This window comes from Lygodium microphyllum, chromosome 16, assembly GCF_053477565.2.
Source record: "Lygodium microphyllum isolate KBCC chromosome 16, Lygodium_microphyllum_v1.1.10, whole genome shotgun sequence".
Lineage (NCBI taxonomy): Eukaryota > Viridiplantae > Streptophyta > Polypodiopsida > Schizaeales > Lygodiaceae > Lygodium > Lygodium microphyllum.
The window spans coordinates 46,407,991-46,432,821 of record NC_141150.1 but is presented as its reverse complement, the minus strand read 5'-3'; the positions used below and the strand labels follow the sequence as shown (position 1 = coordinate 46,432,821).

Below are 24,831 nucleotides of genomic sequence, written 5' to 3'. Positions count from 1 at the left end.
CAGGTCTATCCACAAATGATAATCAATTGCTAATGATTTCTTTCCTAAATGATACCAAAGATGAAGTTGAAAGTACCAAGAGAAGTGCCAAATAGTTGAATAATGACAAGAAGAAGTGTTAGAGCAAAATGACTGATGTAGGAAGAGTAGAATAGGCCCTTAAAGATGCATTGAAAATTGTGGGTTAGTGCCTAGAACCTTCTCGTACTACTACTAACCCTCTTAGTTCACTTGGCAATGACCAAAGGTCCTTGGGAGATTGAGTAACAAGCTAGGGAAGATGGAGAGCAGATCCTTATCTCAATGATTAAAGATATTACTACCATGGAAGCCTGGGTTGAAGCTCTATTTCCTAAGTTGAAGTGGAATAGTTGAAGCTCCTCAAATGCCCACTTTGAAACTGATTAAAAGGGTGAGTAGGATGAGACAGAAGAGCACAAGCAAAAGCAAGAGTTACTACAATGGAGGTTTGAACCAAAGAGAGAAAGAAGGGTATGTGGGAACTTCCAAGAGTCACAATGTGTCACTTGCCTTCCCTTACTCCAAGCCATAAGAAAAGGAAAGAGGAGGAGGAGGAGAAGAAGATTAAAAAATGGAGATGAGCTTCTCCAACCAGTCCCTCGCTCTATCTCTATCACTCAACCTCTTATCCTCTCAAGCTATGGAAACAAGAAGATAAGAAAGAGTTTCTCTCCCACTAGTCACTCACCCACTCACTCATACTCTCCCTCACTCTCAAGCGAAGGTGCAAGAAGAGAAATTAGAGAAGAAGAAGCTCAAGTTTGCATACACAAAAATACCTCTCTATTCATTTTTACACATTACATATGTAGAGTTTTCTTTTGGGTGGTACCCTCAATCCTTTGGTGATTCTTTAGCCCACTTATAATATCAGGCCTTTAAACTAGGCCTTATAGTTTGCATATGGAGGGGGTATTGAAATGTATGTACAAAGCTTTTCCAATTAGCTCATGAGGCATTTGGTATGTACATGAGCACTAGGACTTTCAGTTTTACTCCTAATTTTATATAATTTTTCCAAAATTGAGATTGACACCCAAATTTCACAATATACCCATCATTTACATGATGTAGGTATTTTACAACTTACTCCAAAATATAATCGACTAGATTCAATACTAGAAAATTACTAGAGATACACTTTTAAGAGACATCAATGCCTTGTATATCCTTACAAATTACTCTATTATTTTTCTAGGCCCCAACTTAGTCGCCTCTTTCTACTTTCAACTATCAACACAATCCCATGCTACTCTTACATGTAACTTTTATGGTAGTTTCCATTTGTAATAGTTCTTGAATTAGGTTAGCATTTGCCTCCTCCTAGATGAGTGCCATTCCCTTGGCAATTGATGTCAAAGGTAGCATGTTACAATATGCAACATAAATGTTGAATGTTAGGATTTGAGTGGTGTATTCCATTGGAGGAGCAATGGCTATGGTTGATGGACATGTAGTGACAAAAGTTTGGAATGCATTCTTCCTTTTAGATGGATGATGGTTAAAGTCATGCATGGCAAGGTTTTACAGAGGGCTATGTGTTTGTCAATTGTGGTATGCTCGACTACTGTATCCTTCCATAGGGATTGTGAGTTGGAGTGCTAGGAAGGATGAAATTCTCATAACAAAAGAATGAAGAACTCAAATTGTAAATAGAGATGAAGACCCAATGTTCTTCACAAGCTTCAATATATGCGAGCAAATAAGCTTGTCATTTCCTAAGGGGATCCCTAGTCTTCTTGTGCATAGGACGCATGTTTTTGGATTGGCACACTTGAAGACTATATTTGATTACGCTTGGTGGTGTAAGTAATATGTGAGTGCACATATCTACATAGGTTAAGTAGAATACAAATTCTCCGATTTCCTTTGATAGTCGTGGAGATGCTGGACCTGTCAATCTTAGAGACGATAAGAATTGGAACTTTTGGAGATGTGACCTATGTCTAGTGGTGTAGAACAAGCATACCCGTTGTGGAGATGCTCTAAATTAGGCTACAAAAATAACCTCATTATTTGACTTAGGACATGGAGCAATGAGAAGGGAAACATACAAAGGATTATGTGGCCAAAGAGCAAAGCCTATACAAGAGAATCCCACTCATTGAAAGCTAACCACACAAGCAATAATAAAGGCCTTCAAAAAAGGCATCCGAAATGAGAGAGTCTACAAGGTCATAATCAACAACTCCGATCCAATATCAATGAGGTGCTTAATGAGGAAATTAGGATAGGAAGCCCTCAATTAGCATTGTTACCTCCACCCAATCAAGGGGGCTGAGATTAATCCATGAGGGGTACCTAAACCTCTAGGTCCAATCATAACCTATCAACAAAAGCAATGATTAGTCTTTATGGAGGATCTCCATATTCCTTGTCCTAATGCCCATGGACAATGAAAGCTTAGTAACCATGTGCTACATGTTACTTGATTGTGAGAATGTAGGAAAGAAAGTCCTACTTGGAAGACCCTTCAAGTACACCACTGTGTGTCAACTACAAGGCACAACAAATACACTTAACAATACCAAATGTCAAAACCATCATGGCTTTCAATGCAAAGAATTTTCCAATTCCCAAGGAAAACATCATTTGCAGACTTGGAAAGAAATAAAAATTGACATTAGGCATGCTTCTTTTGTGATAGAATGGTTAGACTTATTACAAATGGCTTAAAAAATATGCAAGGAATGAAAATCAACATAAGATTATGACTATTTCCTTTAGAAATGGCAAGGATTGAGTATGTGCATTGAACATTAGGAGAAATGAATTGTTAATAGAAAAAGGGTAGAATGAACTACAATCCTTTATAGACTTGTAAAGATTGAAGGCTTGAGGCACTTCCTTTGTGACGGAATGGTTAGACTAATGACAAATGTATTTAAAAGTATGCAAGGATTGAAAATCAACATAAGATTATGACTATTCACTTTACATTGTAAGGACTAGCATTCTACGCGCGCTTCACGACCTCGAAGCGGTGAGCGAAGTTGCCTCAACGATCCATTTCTCATATTTCTCTCTCCTCTTTTTCCACTTTGTTTCTAATTTTTTAATTTACTCTCTCTCACTCTCTCCCCCCAAATTCCCTATGTCTAATTCTCTCTCTCTCTCTCTCTCTCTCTTTCTCTGCCTTCTATTTTAATTTATTTTTTCTCCTCCTGGTTCTCTCTCTCTCTCTCTCTCTCTCTCTTTTCTCTCCCTGCTTTTCTTCTCTCTCTCTCTATCTCCCCTTTTATTGTCCCTATCTCTTCTCTCTTTTCCTTCTCGCTCCCTCTCCTCTTTTTTCCCTTTTTTTCTTCTTCTCTCTCTCTCTCTCCCTCTCTTCATTCTCTTTTTAAATTTTTTCTTTTCTCTGTCTCTTTCTTCTTTTTCTTTCACTTTCTCCCTCCCTTTCTCTCTTAAAGTATGTAAATTTTATATTTTCTCTATATATAATTCTTTCTTTATGTTTATATATTCTCTCTCTCTCTCTCTCTCTCTCTCTGCCCCCTTTGCTTCTCCCCTTTCTCCTAGTTTTCCTTTTTTCCTTCTCGCCCTCTCTTTTAAATTTTATACTCTCTCTTCTCCCCTTTCTCCTAATTTTCTTTTTTTCATTCTCTCCCTCTCTTTTAAATTTTATACTCTCTCTCTCTCTCTCTCTCCTTGTCTCTCCCTTCCTCTCTCTCTCTAAAAAAATATTTAAATTAAAAAAATAATTTTCTCTTTTCTCTTTTTCCCAATTTCTCTTCCTCTTTTCATTTTTTCCTTTCTTCTTATTTTTCTTCTCTCTTTCTTTCTTTCTCTGTTTCTCTCCCCCTCTCTCCTCTCTTTTCCTTCTCTCTTCTCTTTTTTTCTTTTTTTTTCTTTTCTCTTTCTTTATCTTTTCTCTCTCTATAATTCTCTCTTTGTGTTCAAATTCTTTCTCTTCTTCTTATTATTTTCTCTCTCATTTTCTTCTCTTTGTCTCTCCCCCACTTTTCTTCTTTCCCCTCTCGTCTCTCTTTTCTTTTTTTCTTTTCCTCTCTCTCTTTCTCTCTCTCTCTCAAATTGTATATTTTCTCTCTCTATAAATATCTCTCTCTCTTTCCTCTCTCCCCCTTCGTCTTCTCTTCTTTCTTTTTTGTTCTTTGTATATTTCTTTCTCTCTCCTTATTTTAATTACAAAAATTTATATTAAAAAGTTTAATTTGAGAGAGAGAGAGAGAGAGAACCTAGGCCCTACACATGAGAGAGGGAGGAGGGGGAGAAAAAAAAAGTTAATTTAAAAAAGACTATTTTTTTTCCTATTTTTCTCCCTCATCTCTTCGTCTTCTTTTTTTTAATCCTTCTTCTTCATGATCAACATCATCATCATCCCAAGAAGCTTTTAAAGAGTTCCTACATAGGAAAACTCTTGGAATGTAAGAAATTCTCTAAGTTTTACTAGGTAGGTATATATGGATTCCCTATGGATAACTAGGAAACTACATTCCTTGCATCTCATGGTACAGAATCCTAGACATGCATATATCCCTTTCAAAGTGTGTGAAAATTTATGTTCGAAAAACTTTAAATTAAAAAAAGCTTTTAGAAATGTTTAATAAAAAAATTAAATAAAAAAGTTTAATTACAGAGAGAGAGAGAGAGAGAGAGAGAGAGAGAGAGAGAGGGAACGGGGTTTTATTTGAAAAATAGAGGTAATGAGAGGGACGGAGGTGGGGGAGGAAGCTTTAATGAAAAAAGAGAGAGGGAAGAGAAAATGAGAGATTATACGTGAGAAAGAGGGGAAAGGAGGGGGTTTTGATTTAAAAAAGGAGGTTTGAAAAATGGAGAACGGTTTGGGAAGCCCTCTAGAGGTTCCGAGCTTTCCGAACCTATAACGAAAATAATATAGTAGTAAGATTGAGAATGAGCACATTGAACATTAGGAGAAAGGAATTGCTAATAGAAAAAGGGTAAAATAAAAAGAAGGGATTTATCCTACCCGACCTAAAAACTCCTTTAGCTGAAGAGAGAAGTTATATGAGGAAGAAAATCGAACTTGAGTGTTGCATAATTTGAATGAAAGGCTGCATTCCATGGTATAAGTTGTACTGGGCAAAACTCATATCAAGAATTGAACCTGCGTCATTCGAAAAGTTTTGATACTTAGGGCTGTCGACATAAACCAGCACGCCGGTAGATTCCGGAAAGCATCTCCCATTCTACTCAATTTCAATTTAAGAGTTTCATTAAAACCCTTGAAAACCCTCGCATAGAATTTCCTGGTTCTGGCGCAGAGAAAGGAGGCCACATCGTTCGTCATCGCCATCAGCGATGGGGGCTGGAGGGGCAGCGCCTCAACCTTCTGCCTCCTCGGAGCAGCAGCGCATGTCTGCTATCAATTTCTCCAAGCAACCCTACATCGAAGATGTTGGCCCACGCAAAATGTACAGCTTTCCTCCTCTGTCGTGTGTCTGCTGTGCTGGAAAACTGGTTTCTGACTCTTCTCTCAATTTTTGCAGCAAAAGCATCCGTTTCAGTACCATGGCCGCAGAGGAAATATCCAAAGCTGCGGAGGTTCAGGTAGTTGAGCGGTCATTGTATCAGCTGCCAGAGCGGACTCCTGTTCCTTACGGCCCTTTGGATACTCGCATGGTAATTATGCCTTATTTTACTCTCTTTTAGTCGTGGAAAAGCTTCTGTAGTTGAATGCACTTTATAATCAAAGTGTGATCAGTCTTCTGAATTCAATAGGCTTTGCTACATCATTTAGAGTGAGAGCAATCATTTTGTTCACAGTCACTTGTCAATTGGAGCTAGAGCGATTATGTCTTTATAGTTATTCCCAAGATACATACGTTGAGCAAGTCCTAATATCAGCTAAATGAGGTATTCTAGAAGCACAAGAGTAGGCATGATGAGAGTATACTTAAAGAACAGGCCGTTTTCCTATAATGCCACCAGACTACTTGTGGATCCTCCAAGGATCGGTTTTCACTAAGTCTCTCGAGATCTCACTCTTGTAGACACGGGGATTAACATGATTTTTTGGGTTAAAGGTAGTGGACAACTATAAAAGCATATGAATTTGGAAATTTCTAGGGATGCATGATGCTCGAGTAAGAGGATTAGGATAATTGATCACCACATAGCGGGAGGTGGTTTGTTGGTCTAAACGTGATGTTGGTACTGCATTCAAAGACTTGGTGACTTATGGACTTAGGGGAGTGCTTCCTTCTATTGGATTCTTGTGGCACACACTTTACTCCTTATTTGGTTCATCCAAGGATGAGGATGTAGATAGATAGCACCATATATGGTGCATCAAAGGCATCAAAGCATTGTTTTCTATTTTATACACAACTTTTTTATAGAGATATTGAGGCATATTCTAGGACAATTTGCAGGCCTTGAAAGTGACCCTTTTTTGATTGACAGCTCACAAAGATGTCATTTCACTAGCATGGGGTTATCTTCTATCTTATTGATCCAAATATTGGCATTAGAGACATTGCATTTAGGATTACCTTGTAGCTCAAAAAAAGGCTCTAGTATCAAGAGGTGATAGTTGCTTCATTAATGAATGCATGACACTCTATATTTTGTATGAGTCCCAAGACTAAATAAAGCAATGCAACTATCAAAATTTTGATGTACTCTTTGGTTCTCTTAGAGTAGTTTGGGAGATTATTAACAATGTAGTGACTTTGGAATGTCTAGAGAGGGTGTGATAAAGTGAGATGATTATATATGAGAAGACTCCTCCAACAAAAACCATTTCACATTTGGTTATGCATTAAGGCACCCCTTGAGAGGTATATTCGTTAAGGAGACTATGAAAGGATGAAGGAAAGCTTCTTGTCTATGTCATTATGGTGCCTTTTCTGCTGTATTTTCTTTGGTGTACCCTACTCATTAGAGTTGCATAAAGGGGTATTGAAATGAATTGCTTGTCAGAATGGTGTGGAACAATGAAAGCAAAGAGATAGAGTTGAAAGTGTAAAGAAATGCTCTAAATGCAAAAAGCACAAAACCAATCGTACGACAAAGCACAAACTGATAAACTCAAAACACAATTAGGGTTAGGGTTAGGGTAGCACAAAGATAGTGAACACAATGAATAATAAAGTAAATAAATAATGAATATACAATGTTCATGCAACAAACACACTATGCAGTGACATTCTCGTATCTTTGGGATCAAGGTATAGGTTATGAGCTGTAGAGTGTGTTGTACTCTGAACGGATTCCAAATTGCAGCAAAGGCAGCCTCTTAGTGTCGAACACTAGCAAATACAGCCAACGAAGGTTGGATTTGATACAAATAATAATGCAAGAGAGAGAAATATTAAAAATGCAGATACCTGAGGAGAGATAAAATTTGAATGACATCTATTAGGTGCAAATGCAGCAGACAGAGATGAGAGAATGTTAGGGTGGCAGCCAAAAACTGCAAATGGAGCATTTAGAGGAGAGAGAAGATTGGGGTGACAGGTCCTAGTTGATGGCGACAATACCACCCAACTATAGGCAATAGCTCCTGGGACCTGGCGATAGCTACAAATAGGCGATGAAGGCTAGAATCAGGCGCTAGATGGTAGCAGATGGTTGATTGAAGCTTTGATTGCGATGTCCTCCGCGAATGGGGTGTGGGCAGCAGAGATACGGCTCTTAAAACTTGCAAAAATGAGATTGAGGAAGAGTAGTGGAATGCATGCCTATTTATAGAAAATTTGGGACACCGAAATTAGAGTTTTGTATGTGAGACATAGTAACTCTCTAGGATCGTGTTTCTTTTTAAAATAAGGGGTTTTCTTTATTAATTAAGCGTATTTTGGGGCTGTTTAAGTCAGGTTAATGCATTTTTAGCTCAACAGAAAGAACTCAAAAAAATCAATTAGAGGGACAAGAATACATGAACTTGGTAGGAAAGAATCATGAACTTGGAAAATGGAATCCATATACCAAGGCACAAGAGTGTCTATGAGCCCTTTTACCTAGGATTTGTACAATGTTAATACCCTGTCTCCAATCATGGGCGATCAGCATAGTCATGGCTGATCAATACAATAAAATATGCAATGATGAAAGGCACACCATTGTGCGCACAACAATGACATTGGACAATGATGAATGGCACAGCATTGTATACACGACAACATCAATTAGATAGAACTATGGACACCTAAATAATGGGTGATCAAGCCACCACCAATGTACCTTGGAAAGACACTATTATGGAGGTCGATTGTGACCAATCCTTGACCATAGAGAGTAGAAATAGCTCAATCTCGATGTTGTCATGAACCAATTCTATGGAGTTCACTATCATGACTGTCACGGGGACGTGAAATTTTGAGATGCTTTAATCTTGCTAGTAACATTTGATTAAGTTAATAATCAAATGTGCAAGGTTGTTTAGCACATGTGATGCACATGGCAGTTATTTCATGGGAACGGGCCAAGGACCCTAAGGATGCAGTGGATGTTAAATGCAAAAGTTGTGTTAAGTTATGCCAACTGGGTTTTGATGGTCAGTTGGTGCCAGGTTGGACCCTAGGACAATTGTTTGGCCATTAAGTGTTAGTGGTGACACTAGGGACTAGCATTAATTAATTAATTAATGCTAGTCTAAGGGTCAAGAGAGGTTGGGAACCACTCTACCAAGTTGCAAATGGCCTAGCCAATTTCATTACAGATGGGCATGTTTAGTTTTGGGTAGGGTCAAAAGGGCTGAAATTAATTTTCCGAATTAATTAATTCCGAAAAATTAATTTAATGGCTGGAAATGCATTAGGAAGGCTGCCACTTGGCAAAACTTTCCCATGCAACTAGGGAGAAGGCTGTTGGAGGGAGAGGAGGTGATCAGATTTGGCTCTGAGAGAGGCGACGATGACTGATCGTGTGCCGTGACAGGACAGGGGGCAACATGATTTCTCTTCCGCCTCAAGAGAGGCGGTGTTAGAAGAGGAGGGCTTGGCAGCTGAGCTGCTGTTTTACCCCCCTTTTGAAGCTGTCGGTGCCATCAGATTTGTCATCAGAGCTACGAATCAGAAGATACATTTCAGCTGATTTTCTCTCTTTCTACAGCATTCTCTCATCTCCTCCAGTCTATGCAGAAGTATTCTCAGCAATTCTCAGCCATGGGTAGCAGAGTATAGTCAAATTTGGTGGAAGCAGAGAGTTTAGTGCTGTAAACCCTAAATTACAGCAATAATTAGGGTTTACTAGCCACCTTGGGACCCGTGCCATCAATCAAAGGCATTGTACACTGAAATCAGCCCCAAAAATTCGTGGAATTGTGAGGAATTCAGATGCCAGCCCATCTATTGTGAATTTGGGGCAGCATTTGACCAGTTGGGGTTCCATTAGAGCAAGTCGTGGGTGAAAATCAAGGGGCAATTTGCCTGAATGCTTTGCTGATTTTTGGAACAGCAAGGGGCTTTTGAATCAGCCAAGGAGATCATGAAATCTCGGCTTGTAATTTATCCATCAGCAATTGAAATTAAAGAAATACCGAAAGGGGCGCCAGTTTTGGGGCCAACAGGGTGTCCACAGTCCAAGTTTATGAAGGTAAAGTGAGCATTTCAGTTTATGGTCATTTGCTAATTGCTGTAATTAAGTGCTTAATTAGGTTAAACCATCCTATCCGAGAAGGAAGGCTGGTTTAATGGTTCCATTGCCGGGATAATCACTCAATCTCTTGATTTGGTGAGCCCGAGTCACCTGATTGCAAGCCAAAGCTTTGTGCTAGTGCTGATTTTTGTGCTCAGCTGAGAAATTATAGTAATATGTCTTCATACAGTGAATAGGAGGGTCATATTGCCAAGAACTGCCCCAATAGACAGCAAGCTGCAAAATCAGAAAATTCAGGAGATCCTAAGGGTAAAAGACCCAAAACATCAGTGGGATTGGTACCCAATGGTTTTAGTGATCAGCCCAATGATGATGCTACTGAGTTGTGTAGAGCATGGGGCAAAATTAGGGATCAGCATGCGTTGATCTTCTTTGATAATGGCGCACGAGCCAACCTCATCGCTACTGACATGGCTACCCGTCTAGGTATCAAAAAGGATGAGAAGGGAGCCATGGGGGAAGTTGGAATGGCATGTAAGGGTCATGCAGAACCTGTCACACCACTCATTGGAAAGCTTCGGTTGCACATACAGGGATATGTGGACAGCGAAGAGTTTTACATTGCTCCACTTGAGGGTTGTGATGTGTTGCTTGGTATGCCATGGCGCCATCGTTGCAGTGATTGATTCATATGCAAAAGAGATCACTATTCAACATAAGGGAAAGACACTCACACTTGATGTAAAGTTGAAAGGGGAATTTGTCCCTGTTGTATCTGCAGCTGCTGTTTCTAAAGTAATGAAAAATCATCTTTCAGCGTATTTAGTTTTTGCTAAGGATAAGGATGATAGTGAGAATGTTGGGAATATGTCTAAATTAGAGAAGGATCGCATGTCATTTCTGAAAATGTATGTTGATTGTTTCTCTTAGTCACTTCCAGGGCAGCTACCACCTAAAAGACCCAAAGATCATGGCATAGACCTTATCCTTGGAAGTAGCCCTCCTAATAAACCACCCTATAGAGTCAGTGCAGCCCAACAGGAGGAGATTACGAGTTAGGTAAATGAGCTGTTAGAAAAAGGACCGATTCAGCCCAGCTCATCTTCTTTCTGTTCTCCAGTGCTTTTGGTGTAGAAAAAGGATGGTTCATGGCGTATGTGCATTGACTATCGTGCTCTGAACAAGATCACGATAAAGAACCGCTTTCCGATTCCTCGGATCAATGATGTTATGGATAGATTGCAGGGGGTAGCAATATTCAGCCGTATAGATTTGAAAAGTAGGTATCATCAGATACGCATTAGACTGGAGGATGTGCCTAAGACAGCTTTTAGGATATCTTTTGGGTTATATGAATTTCTTGTCATGCCTTTTGGACTTATGAATGCTCCTGCCACTTTTAATTGGATGATGGATCACATCTTTCGGCCACATAGAGCATTTGTGGGTACTTTCTTTTATGACATGATTGTCTATTCAAAGAATGAGACGGAGCATAGAAAGCACTTGGACATTGTTTTCAACGAGTTGCGTAAGCATAGGCTGGTTATCAATGACAAGAAGAGTGAATTCTTTTTGCATGAAATCCACTTCTTGGGACATATTGTATCGGCCGATGGTATTTGTATGGACCCTGCTAAGGTTGAAGCAATACATTCATGGCCAGCTTTGAAGAATGTTCATGAGATCCGCAGCTTCTTGGGTTTATGTTCTTACTCGAGGAAATATGTACACGGTTTTGCTGAAATTGCATCTCCATTGCATGCTTTGCAAAAGAAAGATGTGCCATTTAGATGGACAACAGTGGAAATTTCAGCATTTGAAAAGTTGAAGGAAAATATGACTTCAGATCCTGTGCTTGTGTTGCCTGATCTAAGGAAGTCATTTGTGGTTCAATGTGATGCATGTGGTTACAACATTGGGACTGTCCTTATACAAGATGATCGAGTTGTGGCTTATGAGAGCCGAATTCTCCATGATGCAGAGAGGAATTTACAGGTTTATGAGAAAGAGCTCTTGGCTGTAATTCATGCACTCTCTATGTGGAAATATTATTTGTTGGGGGCTGATTTTACAGTGTAGACAGACCATCAGACTTTGAGGTACTTTCTGACACAAACAAAGTTGTCAGAGAAGCATATGAGATGGGCAAATTTTCTCTCTATGTTTCATTTTCAGATTGTACACATTGATGGTAAAAAGAATATTGTGGCTGATGCACTGTCACGTAAGCCACAAATTTCAGCCGTCACTATGGTTTATCACACTGAGTTGGATGCCATGAAAGAGCAATATACTGCTGATTCGGACTTTGCTAATGTTTATGATTAGCTTTGCAATGGCCAAAGGCAAGAGCATTTTATGCGAAGAGATGGATTTTTGTTGATGCATGGACGACTGTGTGTCACAAGGCAATTGAGGCCTACAGTGATCATTGAAAGTCATGCTCCTTTATATGTAGGACACAGAGGTATTGATACCATAGTCAAGGCAGTGGAGCATTTCTTTTATTGGCTAGCTTTGAGGCATAATGTAGAGCAGTATGTTAGGGCATGCATCATATGTCAGAAGGTAAAGCATGATAGGCAAAAGATGCCGGGCTCGTTGCAACCCTTGCCTATTCCAGATAGGCCTTGGCAGAGCATTGCTATGGACTTCATCTTTGAGCTTCCTAGGAGGGGGAGGTCTGTCATGGGGACGTGAAATTTTTAGATGCTTTAATCTTGTTAGCAACATTTGATTAAGTTATTAATCAAATGTGCAAGGTTGTTTAGCACATGTGATACACATGGCAGTTATTTCATGGGAACGGGCCAAGGACCCTGAGGATGCAGTGGGTGTTAAAGGCAAAAGTTGTGTTAAGTTATGCCAACTGGGTTTTGGTGGTCAGTTGGTGCCAGGTTGGACCCTAGGACAATTGTTTGGCCATTAAGTGTTAGTGGTGACACTAGGGACTAGCATTAATTATTTAATTAATGCTAGTCTAAGGGTCAACAGAGGTTGGGAACCACTCCAAGTTGCAAATGGCTTAGCCAATTTCATTACAGATGACCCGTGCCATCAGTCAAAGGCATTCTACACTAAAATCAGCACCGGAAATTCGTGGAATTATGAGGATTTCAGATGCCAGCCCATCTATTGTGAATACTTACTTGGAGGTCTTGACTCCTTGAGCTCTTAAGATTGACATTGGCAAGATTAAGGAGCTTTATGGCAATCCTCTCCTTTTATAGGTGTTGGAGGGCACCTAAAAATCTTCTAGAATGTTCCATGATGACATCATTGATGATGTGCGTGATGACATGGCATATATTCTAGAATGTTCTATGATGACATGGCAAGGGTAGGTTCGCATGGTTGGCTTGAGGATATTCTGTTAAGGGTGCGTTCTCATGGGGTGTGGATTCATATGGCATGAGCAAGAATTAATCTGTACACTTGGTCATGGCATGTCTGTGACATCCCCCTCCTTCCTTTGGCTAGGCTGCCAAAGTGCCCCCTCATATTCATGCCTATGCTCACATAGGAGTGTCGGCGATCCGCAGTAGACTCAAAACGCAGCCTTCCTCCTTCTCGAACAACAAAAATCCGTAGTAGAATCAGTAACTTTGCTCCTTTCCTGCACCTCTAGGCTCACCTCAGCCTTGTTCCAATGTGGAGCCCTCTTGCTCACTCTCGAATGCTGAAAACACAACTTGGTGTTGTGCTGAAAACTCCTCTTGAGGACTACCCATGATCAATCAGTCTTTGTGCTGCTTTGATACCATGTTGTGGAGCGATGTGGAAGCGTATGACCGAGATTGAGAGATAGAGTGAACACAGAGAGAAGAGAAAGATGACAGAAGAACACAAATCTGCAATATGAAGAATGCTGAATAAAGAATACAGTTATGTACACGGGCACAATGTGTATGTGTGCGTATCTCCACCTTGATGTCACCTTGCTATACATCTAAAAGTCTGGAGCAGTCTCCATGAACTCAGCCTCGAAATCTGTGATTAGAAGTGTTTGAATGTGTGGGGGATGGCTGGAATATATAGCCCATAAAAAAAGAATAAATTTGCACAGGTCTTGGCTGTAGACTGTGCAGGGAAACTGTTCGACTGCAGAGCAGCCACTTGTCATCTTGTCCGACTGCTGATGTGGCACTCCAGCAATAAATGCGATGACTATACAGGCTGTACAAACTGCAGTACACAAACTCTTACAAAATGCTCTCAAATGCATGGACACATGCATGTCCAGATGACCATATCTCTTAACACTCATGGTTGATGGAGCCCGAACATACTGCGTGTTGCGAAGCTAATCGTAGTTCTGTGTCACTTGAAGAATGAATGAACGAATCATATTGCCCCCCTTGAAATGGAGGTTTTGTGGTTGACCGTAGAGGGTAGTAGCTCTCATGGTTGATTGAGCCTCGTGCATAAGTTAAAGCTTCTTCCACACTCTTGGGAGATGTCTTGCAAGAGGTAAGCATCTGTAAGAGTTTCCCCAAGGTGCATTGAAGCAGTGCTGAATATGCATTGGCATCATTGTTTTCCCAATCAAGGACTGCTTCCTCATAATTGTCTTCATCCCAATTGGATGGAGTAGGGGAGGGTTTTTGAGAACACAAGGTAAAACTTGAAACAGTGTACAAGAGTCGCTTTTGCACAAACCAGCCTTAAATCACCATACTCTAGGTTAGATATTCAGGGCCTTTAAGCTCATCATAAGTGCTGCAACATGGAGGAGCCATTTAGATTATATGCAAAGAAGATAAGTAGGGGTTTGAGAGAGAATAGGCACTTATGAATAACAGCCCAATATGAAGAGTTCTACAGTTCAAGAAAAAAAGAAAGGTTAGTTTCCAGACAACACAGAGGAACAGAATGTTATATGACTGAAGTGAGCAGAGGCAGGACAAGGTCACGTGTCATCCTTCCCTTGAATGTGTCAGTCAGGCTGAAAAGGAAGAGAGTGAAAATGCAGGCAAATGGAATCTGACACCTGCAAGAAAAAGTGAATATTGGCTGTGCAGTGAAAATGCAGGCTGCAGCAGACAAAACACAGGGTTAGCACTGAAAACGCAGAGAAATCAAGCTGCACAACTGTCGCAAAGTGCCATCGAGCTGCCAGATCAGTTGCCCAGACCAACTAGACTAGGACAGCAGCAAAACACAAACTTTAGTGCAGTCAGAAGACCTGAAACAGCAATCCAAAATAGCAACCAGTATCAAAACCAAGATACTTGGGGCTGACTAGTAGATGCATCATTATCGTTCAGCACTTTCTTCTTTCCTTTGTCTTTACTTGCAACACTTGTAGATCCACCTGAAGATGTGGGGTTACTCCTCAGTCTCCCAAACCAAGGGCAAACTGTAGATGTAGTACCTAATGATATTTTTAGTCCACTAAGGCTCCATGATTATTTCTTTTCTTTTTGCACATAACTATCGTGATCATTATCATCGTCATCATTAAATGCATCACCAGTAGATACATACCAACTGCTCATCTCATAAAAAATAACATCCCTGCTCTCTCTAATCTCACCTGTGACATGGTTATAACAAGGATATCCTTTCTACTCTAAAGAGTATTCAATAAAAATACACTTTTTTGGCCTTTGGGTCAAGCTTCTTTCACAGCTTATCTGGCACATGAACATATACAATACAGCAAAACACTTTTAAGTGTGACACATTGGGCTTCTTATCTATAAAGCATTCTCCAGGGGTCATCTCATGAACTATAGTTGTGGGAGCTTTATTCATAATATAGACAATAGTATGAACAACTTTAGACAAAAAATGTTTTGGGATATTCTTTTCTGCCACTATCCATGCCCGTGCAACTTCTACCATATGTCTGTTTTTTCTTTCTATGATCCCATTTTTCTATGGGATATACCTGTAAGTAAATTGTCTCTATCTCGTGAGACCTCAAGAAACCACAAAACTCATTAGAGAGGTACTCTTCCCCTCTATTTGATCTCAAGAACTTAACTTTCAAGCTTGCTGTTTCTATTTTAATAGCAACCTTGAAGGTTTTGAAGTGCTCAAATCTTTTTCTTCATGAAATATACCCATAGCTTTCTTGAATAATTATCAATAAACATGAAAAGTATTTGCTACCATGTTAGAATGGTGTGGAGCAACGGAAACAAAGAGATAGCTATACACACAAAGAATTGAACAAAGGAATAAGACACATGAACTCAAAGAGAGTGAACTGGGGAAATGGAATCCATATACCAAGGCGCGAGTTTGTACAAAGGCATGGGTTGTTGGCAACCGGTAGATGTGTTGCTAGTTGCCCTCTTTGTAGCAGGATATAGTGTGCTTGTAAGAATGAATGATGAATTTGGAGAAGAGTGTTAGGGATTGGATTTTGTCATCTATTTAGTACTATTTCATACCTTAGTACTTGTATGCATTTAGGTTTATGGTATTAGTATGTGTAAAGTGACTTTAGCTTTCATATGATGTTTCACCTGAAAGGCAGGTGCAGGTAAAAAACGTGAGGAAGTTGTATTCGTTGAGATCCTGTATATCAGGAATGAGAGATTCTTCAGGCAGAGCGTGTAGATGATTGATTCTATCTATCTGTGTCTATAGCTTGAATATTAATGCTGTCTACTTCAAGTTGTTTCATCAAGAATGGTTGTGATGATAGTAAACTGTGTGATATCTTTTTGGACAACAATTCTGCATTCATGAATATGATACGTGTTTCATCTCTGAGTATGTTTCCTGAATATTCTGTGCGTATAATGACTGTATATTCGTTTAAGAAGTTTCCTGCAGTATTAGGGTTATTTCAGGCAGACCGGTGCGTCCTGTGTTTCTGTTTAGGACTTGCGAAGCCAAAACACTTTGGCAATCCTGCCAATTTCGTGAGAAAAGTTCTCATGAATAGGCTTCAAGACTGGGAAGGAGAAAAGGGATATGGTTTGCCAATGAATCAAGAAATTATTCAAGGTTAGCTTGTCAATGAGGACAATACTGGCAGTTATGTAATTGCTGATCAGAGAAATCTGATCTTTTTCAAGAAGATGTGGGAGATATGGTTGCTTTTTTTATGGAAAATATAGCATGTTTTGTCAAAAATTCAAGGCGTTTTTGCATCTTTAGGCATTTTTTCGCACTTCTACAAGTTGCAGGTATCACGTCATCTCTGCGTAAGACACATCCTGCAGTCACATTGTTTGAAGGACATTTTGAAGTTCTTATTCTTGAAGAATTCGATTTCTTTAAAAGTTTTCAATGCTGTGGATTCAAGGTAGATTTTTTAGGTTTTATCTTCCAATTTGAAGTTTTTTCTTCTAATTCAGGTTGAAATTTTCAGATCTCTTATCATTTTGAGAGTTTCAAGATGAAGCCATCATATCAAGATTTTAGGATGGCATATTCATAAAGAAAGGCGGTCATGAAGTTGCTACAATCAAGTGCCACGGGCCCACCAATTCAAAGGATTGATGGTATCTTGGCAATGGAACCATGAAACCAGCCTTCCTTCCATGGATGGGTGGTAATACTCTGATTACAACTTAGTTACAACAACAACATTTATTACTAGAGACAGCTAGCAACATGGGTACAACTATCTGGAGGAGGTTATAAAAGTACATAAGCATCACGTAGTGTTTCGGGTACTCACAAATAACACATATGATATCCATATTAAAGAAGATGCTAGCTAGTTGTACCTATTTTTAGAAAAGAGAGAGTGCATAAACATCCTTCATTGCCTACAAATACATGTATTAGGTGTATGTGCACATGCTTCTCCAACCAAAGGAGAACATGGTCATACATCTGGCCAAGTGGCATTGTCCACTGCCCTGTCACCTGTGCTGCTTGCCTTGGCTGATTGCCGTGGGGCCTGCCTGCCCACTATTCAGCCTGGTGTTCAGACATGCCGTCTCTTATCCCATCTCTAGTTCATGCTTCAGCACACTTTTATGTTGTTTTTAAGTGCTGATCTATGTTCAGATGAGTCACATGCAGGAAACTGGCTCTAATTGAGACTTTAGCACACTTGTGTGTTGCTTTTGCATGTAGTTGCCTCATGTGCTGAGCTATGTTCAGGTAAGTTGCATGTATGAACTTTCCATATTTAGTGAAGCTGCTTCTTCAAGTGGGAGGGAGAATATCAGTGAAGTTGCTGCTAACAAACCAGGGTTTTGTTTCCATATTCATGGGCATTGGCATTGAAGCATGTGAGGCTTTAACTTGGACTGTGCTGGCATGTCTCTGAGGTTGGTGAAAGGCTTAACGTTCAGATGTCCAGTTGGTGCAAGGAAGAGCCCACAGCCTGCTGGTGACCACCTGCAAGGCATCTTGTTGCCATAATAACCACATGCTCAGAGAAAGGATTTTTGAAAATATTTGCTAGCTGCTGGGGAACAGGTGGAAGAAAGGTTCACACAACTGATGGGGTTTGCAGTGAGCTTCACTGTTTTTTAAAGTTCTGTCTCATCAGCCGAAATAAATTTCAAAAAAGTTGTTTTGCAATGAGATTGTATACAAACGTAAGTCCATTTTAAAAGAGGTGAGGTATATTAGTGAAGTTGAAGCATTGGAAACACCGTTGTTTTCTGGGTTGGTACACAAATGTAAGTCTGTTTTAAAAGAGGTGAGACATTAATGCAGTTGAAGCATTGGAAACACTGTTGTTCTTTGTTCTGTTTCATTTCATGGTCCTCCCCCCTCCCCACCTCTTCTTCTAATTTGTGCCCCGGTTGGAGGGGGGTGCCCCTTTGCTTTTACCACTATAAATGACATATTCCATGATTCTTATGCCATTGTACATGCAGGGTACCACAAGGAAGAAGAGGGATGCCCAATGCTCAACATGTTTTGGCACCTTGACAACATGCCCTGGCCATTTTGGCTACCTCAAGCTAGAGCTTCCTGTATTCCACATAGGTTACTTCAAGAGTATCCTAAAGATTCTTCAATGCATCTGCAAGGTACTGTCAAATGCTATGATTTGCTGGTTAAGAACAACATGATAGCTGTTTGTTGTCAAGTGATTCATTTTTTCATGTTCACGTAAGAAACTGCTGCTCTCTTGAGATAGCATCTAGTTAAAGCTGATAACATGCAAATGGAAAGCTATGGAATTCGCGGTAGATTGGTGGTGCAGAATTTGAACGTGTGCTAGTATGTGCAGAATCTTGAAAGTTGTCTAAGACTATGTTCACATGCTAAATCTGCATTTCTATGTTTGATTTAAGTAACTCGCCAGTGTTTATGTGGGTTTTATGTCTCGTAGTATGGGGGTATAATTCATTTTAGGTGCAATTTATTTAAATTGCTAGCAAAGTTCACTTGGCATTTTGCTAATACAGACTTGTGGAAGTGCGTTGCTATCTGAGAAGGATCGGCAGCAAAGTCTGCGACGTATGAGGAATCCACGAATTGAAGTCCTTCAAAGGAGGGCTGTCTTTAAAAAGGTTGTGGAATCATGCAAACGTGTAAGATTTTGCCCAAGGTGTGGCGATTTCAATGGTAAGTAAAGATTCAATCGCATAATCATTCAAGAAAATGCAATAATGTAGACGTCAAGTTTCGATGAGTATACAGCTTTTCAGATCACTAGATTTGTTGCATAGTAACTTATCACTTAGGACATCTTTTTAATATGGGGGAATATGCTAGCTTCATTAGATGCTTAGTACACTTAAAATGCCCGAGTCTCAAGATGGAGGGAAAGTTGGATAATCTTTTTGCTTGCTTTCTACATGTTACAATCCATATTCCTTATTTAAGTTGGATAATCTTTTTCCTTGCTTTCTACATGTTACAATCCGTATTCCTTATTTTTTTGTGGTTTTTTGATTTGTTTTTTTGTTTTTTTTGGAGGGGTGGGTTTGGAAGTTCTATGGTTAATTTCTCAAATTGGCACTACATTAATCACGAGAGGAAATAAAGGTGCACATGGGTGCCTTGTTGCATTGCCCTATTGCAGATTTTGTCTTTTAAACTTGTTCTATGTTTTTTTCAATGCCTTTTCACAGAAAAAGAGAGGAAAAAGAGGCATAAAACAAAAAAGAAAAGCTCAGAAGCTTAAAGAGAACAAAAGTTTCACAAAAAAAGAAGTGAATGACCCTATCTCTTCCGAAACTTCAGTAATTTAACCAAGAACTTTTGAGATACTTCAAGCATTAATACAACATATGCCTGTGAGAGTGCGCTGCAGAAGAGAAACATGAACACAGAGAGAAGCAGAAATAGAGAGAAAGAGAGAGGAAGTAGAAGATGAGGGAAGAATATTGCACTGACAGAAGAAGAATGCTGATTCAATGATGATGGACTGATCAATTCCTGTAGGCAGCCCGAAGCGTTAGTGAGGGCACCAGATCAGGCTGATGATGATGGCAGTACCGAAGTGTGCAACCTTACAGTACGACCCAACTTATGTAGCCTCGATCTCGTATAGGGCGTTGACCACCATTCACAATTGACCTCTAGAAAAGCACATCATGACCCACCCCTATTTAGATCGCATGTTGATTGAGGAGGAGTTACACATTGTTAGTCAAAAAGACTCCAACGACGTTAAATGGATGTCCTCACTTACCTCACTGGCGTAAGCATCCAACTTGTCAACATGGACCACTATGCTTAAATAGAGTTCAACCCAAACTTTTACACTTGGCTCATGCGGAGGTGAAACACTGTGAGTAGAGGTTGAATGTACTTGAGAGATTTTGCGACAGGAGTTTGACATGACAAATTTAGGGATCCTTCACTTCTTCCTTGGCACAGTCCATCCATAATGAGCAGCCAAAGCAACCATAGACCTGATGGTCGTCATACGGGAAGTAGGAGCAAATGTCGCCTCATAGTCAATGCCTTTTTTTTCTGCATAGCCTTTAGCTACAAGCCTTGCCTTGTATTTGTCAATGGATCCATCTGCATTCGGTTTCAGCTTGTAGACCCATTTTGTTCCAATGGCTTTCTTCCCAAATGGCAAAGATACGAAATCCCATGTTTGATTCTTAGTGATAGAATCCAATTCAGCTTTCATTGCTACCATCCAATGCACACTCTATTGTGCATCCTCAAAACATTCAGGCTCCTCTTCATCAAGGGTGCTTGCTGCCATAACAAACTCCATGGTATGTGCAGTATCATGTATACGAGCTTGCCTTCTAGTATGACCAGCCATGGGTGCATCCAGATGACTATCTTTCATAGTCTGTAAATACCATCTAGGCATTTGTCCTGCCTCCTGACTGTGCATAAGCTCTTGCTGAATTTCAGTTTCAGCACTTTGCTGAATATTCAGATCAGCCAATGGCTGATTTTCTGCATTTTCCAAAGGAGTAGCTAGCTGAACATTGAGTTCACTTGCTGAAACTCCAGCTGAATCACCAAATGTAATGGGTAGCAGCCCTTCAAATACATCACGGGAAGCCTGATATGTGTCTAAACCAACTAGGGACAATTCTAATTTTTCATCAAATAGTACATCCGTACTGACAAACACCTTTTTAGAAACAGGTTCACAGAGTCTGTAGCCTTTGCTCTCACTGCTATATCCCACAAGAATGCATTTAACAGCCTTGTTATCCAACTTTTTCCTAAGTATCTTTGGAATATTTGCATATGCAAGGCACCCAAAGGTACCAAAGTGTCGAACAGAAGGTTTCCCGCTGTTCCAAGCCTCAAAAGGTGTAATTTTCTTCAAAGCTTTGGTGGGGCATCTATTCAAAACATGGCAAGCACACATGACTGCTTCCATGCAAAAACTGTGAGGCAAGCTTTTTGCCTTCAACATACATCTGGCCATCTACATGAATGACCGATTCTTCCTCTCTGCAACCCCATTTTGCTGTGGAGGTTGTGTGTTTCATTTCAGTTGATTGATCCAATCAGGTCCCCAGCTTCATAGGAAGCAAAGCAATTTTGATACACCTTATGTAGTACATGATACCAGAGTTAGGACATTCTTTCATACTCACAACCATTTGGAACAGTGCTTAATTTTAGATTTGCAGAAGCAGTGCAGAAAACTTACAAAATTGGAGAGAGTGAATAATCTTGCCTTGTATGCCCAACATGATCTTTGGCATCAAAGTATCCTCACTTGGATGAAGACCCCTATCTTATGTAAAATGTATATTTGTTTAAGGTCTTGTGTCAGGAAATAACATGATGCATAAAACGTCCAAACTTTAGAACTGTCTTAAAGCTTCTATGAAGCTTCAGGACATGTTGAACTGTAACTTTTTTTAACTTTGGAAATGGAAATTCAAATGATTTCACAGCAAAAGAACACTCAAATGAGTTATTTCTTTCTTTTAAGGAGGCAAAGGTGAAAGGAATTTGATAATTCACAAATGCTCGAGCAGTTTACCTGATGTTGATCTGTGAAGAGAGTGATACTTATGGTTGCAAGCTATAACAACTCGTCAGAGGAAAGCAAGCTCATAGTTCTTTTAGGATAGGAACAGTGATCAGAATGAGCATTGGTCTTGCATATGTTCTTGTCTGGTGATGATGTTGATGAATATGATCAAATGTTGTATTCTGTACGAGATGCTTGTGTGTCTCTGCTTACATTGTTTCAGGAACTGTCAAGAAGATTGGCTATACACTGAAGATAGCGCATGAGAAGTATTCTAAGGCACCAGCAGATGTTCGGAATGAGTACCTTACTCAGTTTGATGAAGCAGTTAAACATAATAAAGAGTTGAAGTCGTACTTAAACAAAATTCAAGATGACCTCAATCCAGTCAGGGTATTGAGGTTGTTTGAGAAGATATCTGATGAGGTGTGCTTTTGTTGTACTGTCATAACAGGCCAATCTCTTCTTTTTTAGCATACGGTTTGTTATTTTGATTGTGTGTTCTTATCCAGAGTTGATTGGAAAACAGGATTGTGAAATCCTGGACATGTATGGTAGGCCAGAGAAGCTATTAGTCACACATTTGCCTATTCCACCTTGTGCTATTCGACCTTCTGTGGAAATGGATGCTGCTGCTGGAAGGTGCAGATTCTGAAGCATTACCTTGTTTCTGAGAAAAGAAAGACCTTTTATATATATAAGGACTAAACGAAATTGGACGTGTTTTGCAGCAATGAGGATGACATCACAGTGAAGCTACTTCACATAATTGAGAGTAATCTATCTCTGAAGACCAATTTGGAAAATGGAAATCCTTTGACCAATTGTATGGTATGTGTTATTATTTATACATTCAGCCAGTTGTGAAACAAAATGGAAATATCGCTCCATTTAGTTTACTAAGACACACACATGCATCATGAATCATGCTTCAACTATTTAATCAATTTTTCCTTATTGCAGGAAACATGGGATTTTCTTCAAATTCAAGTGGCAATGTATATCAACAGTGAGCTTCCAGGGCTCCCTCCTAGTGCACAACCTCAGGGAAAGCCATTGCGTGGGTTTGTGCAACGTTTGAAAGGGAAGCAAGGTCGTTTCAGGGGCAATCTCTCAGGAAAACGTGTCGACTTTACTGGCCGGACTGTCATTTCACCAGACCCCAATTTAAAAGTGACAGAGGTAATGCTGAACTGGTGTTTGGAGCTTTTCATTTCCACTTCTATTCTTGTTGAGTGCACAGGAAGGAATCTCATACCTTAATTGACTAGATTTTCCTTGCTTTTCTTTTTGTGGGCTTGGACTTGAGGAATTATAGGTAACACCCCCTTACAATTGTGATAAGTGCCCTAGCAGTAAAAAGTGGATCTAGTGCTAGTCAATATCATACTTCTCCATCAGCTTTCTTGATGTCCCTGATTATATATGACATCGAGACCTGACTTGAGGAGGGATTTGGGGAGGTAACATGATGATACATCTCATGGGGTTTCACATTTTTAACTGGCCTATGATAAAATAGTCTTGATAATGGAAGGACATAATCTTGTTGCTGTCAGAAATCCGAACACTTTCTATATAAGTTCCTAGTTAAGAAGCAATAGGGATGGAAGTTTCAAGCTCTGCTTCTCTCTCTCTCTCTCGTTGGGTGTAGGGTTTTTTTGGGTGTGGGTGATTAGAAGTGAAGTAAGGATTCGTCTGAAAGTATTTATATAACAGAACCAAGTGCAAGAGTGGGCTCCCTCCCTCAGCAGAAAGAGGACTTTGTTGCTGCACAGTGCATTCTGCATTCTCTGTCACTTTAACAAAATAATATCAAAGGTTTCAACAGAAAGAAATATGAGCTAGACCATCAGTCCCTCTGCAAGGTGGCTAGTCTATGCAGGAGGGGAACAGGTCAAGGGGGAGATTGTTGCATAATGAAGGTCAGTGAGACGCCAGTTTTTGTCATACTGGTTCATTAAAGCTGTGTACAAGCATTGGCCTAGAAATCATTTTGTCTGCTTCACTAATGTTTTCCATCCATTAGCTGGTGCTATTGATGGCTCTATCCCCAAGCTTTATATGCAGGAGCATAAAATAGAACACAGTTTGGTGGCCTCAATGTAGTGAATGTTTGGGTAGGCTTAATAATGGTAGAACAATAGGTCATTTTTTGAAGGTTTTGGCATGCAAGACCTAAAAATAGGTAGACTGTGTGCTCTGACAATTTTATTCTTGCAGGTTGCTGTGCCAATTCTAATGGCTGTGAATCTGACTTATCCAGAGAAGGTATCAAGGTATAATATTGAGAAATTAAGACAACGAATTATCAACGGTGAGAAATACCCAGGGGCAAACTTTCTGGTTGATGCTTCTGGAAACAAAATGTGAGTGCTTGCTACCTTTTGCAGCTTTGAAACAGTTTTGTTCAGGCTACTCTGTCTGTTTTGATTTTGTATTCGTTTTCATATCTGTTAATCTTTCTGTAATAATGAACATTAATTAACTTATGATTTTATAGATTCATAAAGTATGCAAGGGATCGGAGGCGTCTAGCTGCCGAGCTAAAATTTGGTGATGTTGTGGAGAGGCATTTAGAGGATGGGGATATTGTTCTATTCAATCGTCAACCTAGTTTGCACAAGATGTCCATAATGTGCCATAGGGTAGGTGTCCTTTTTAATGGCATGTGTGTCTTCTTTTTTCTTCCTCACCTTCATGTCCTCCAACATTTTTGGTGTGGTGATGTCAGGCCAGGGTTATGCCTTGGAGGACTTTGAGGTTCAATGAATCAGTTTGCAATCCTTACAATGCAGATTTTGATGGAGATGAAATGAATCTTCATGTGCCTCAAACAGAGGAAGCCCGAACTGAAGCACTCATGCTTATGGGGGTCTGTTGTTCAAATTACAATTGCATAGATTACTTTTGGAACATTGTCGTGGGAATAATCATAGTTT

General features: G+C 39.8%; 1 protein-coding gene across 4 annotated transcripts in view; it reads left to right on the top strand.

The window, feature by feature from the left end:
• Positions 1–5,205: 5,205 nt before the first annotated feature.
• NRPC1 (nuclear RNA polymerase C1) overlaps positions 5,206–24,831 on the top strand; it is an 88,034-nt gene continuing 68,408 nt past the window's right edge. For 2 of the 4 annotated variants that reach the window (XR_015693542.1, XM_087695706.1), the window contains exons 1-11: positions 5,207–5,414; positions 5,490–5,622; positions 18,348–18,503; positions 18,885–19,044; positions 22,113–22,315; positions 22,419–22,531; positions 22,621–22,720; positions 22,853–23,071; positions 24,113–24,258; positions 24,393–24,537; positions 24,624–24,764. Coding sequence is in view for 3 of the 4 variants with exons in the window: in XM_087695706.1 (XP_087551832.1) it covers positions 5,302–5,414; positions 5,490–5,622; positions 18,348–18,503; positions 18,885–19,044; positions 22,113–22,315; positions 22,419–22,531; positions 22,621–22,720; positions 22,853–23,071; positions 24,113–24,258; positions 24,393–24,537; positions 24,624–24,764 (1,629 nt within the window). In the remaining variant the exon portion in view is untranslated. Of the gene's footprint in view, positions 5,415–5,489; positions 5,623–18,347; positions 18,504–18,884; positions 19,045–22,112; positions 22,316–22,401; positions 22,532–22,620; positions 22,721–22,852; positions 23,072–24,112; positions 24,259–24,392; positions 24,538–24,623; positions 24,765–24,831 lie in introns of those variants that run through there. The other 2 variants (XM_087695707.1, XM_087695709.1) reach the window with 2 other exon arrangements.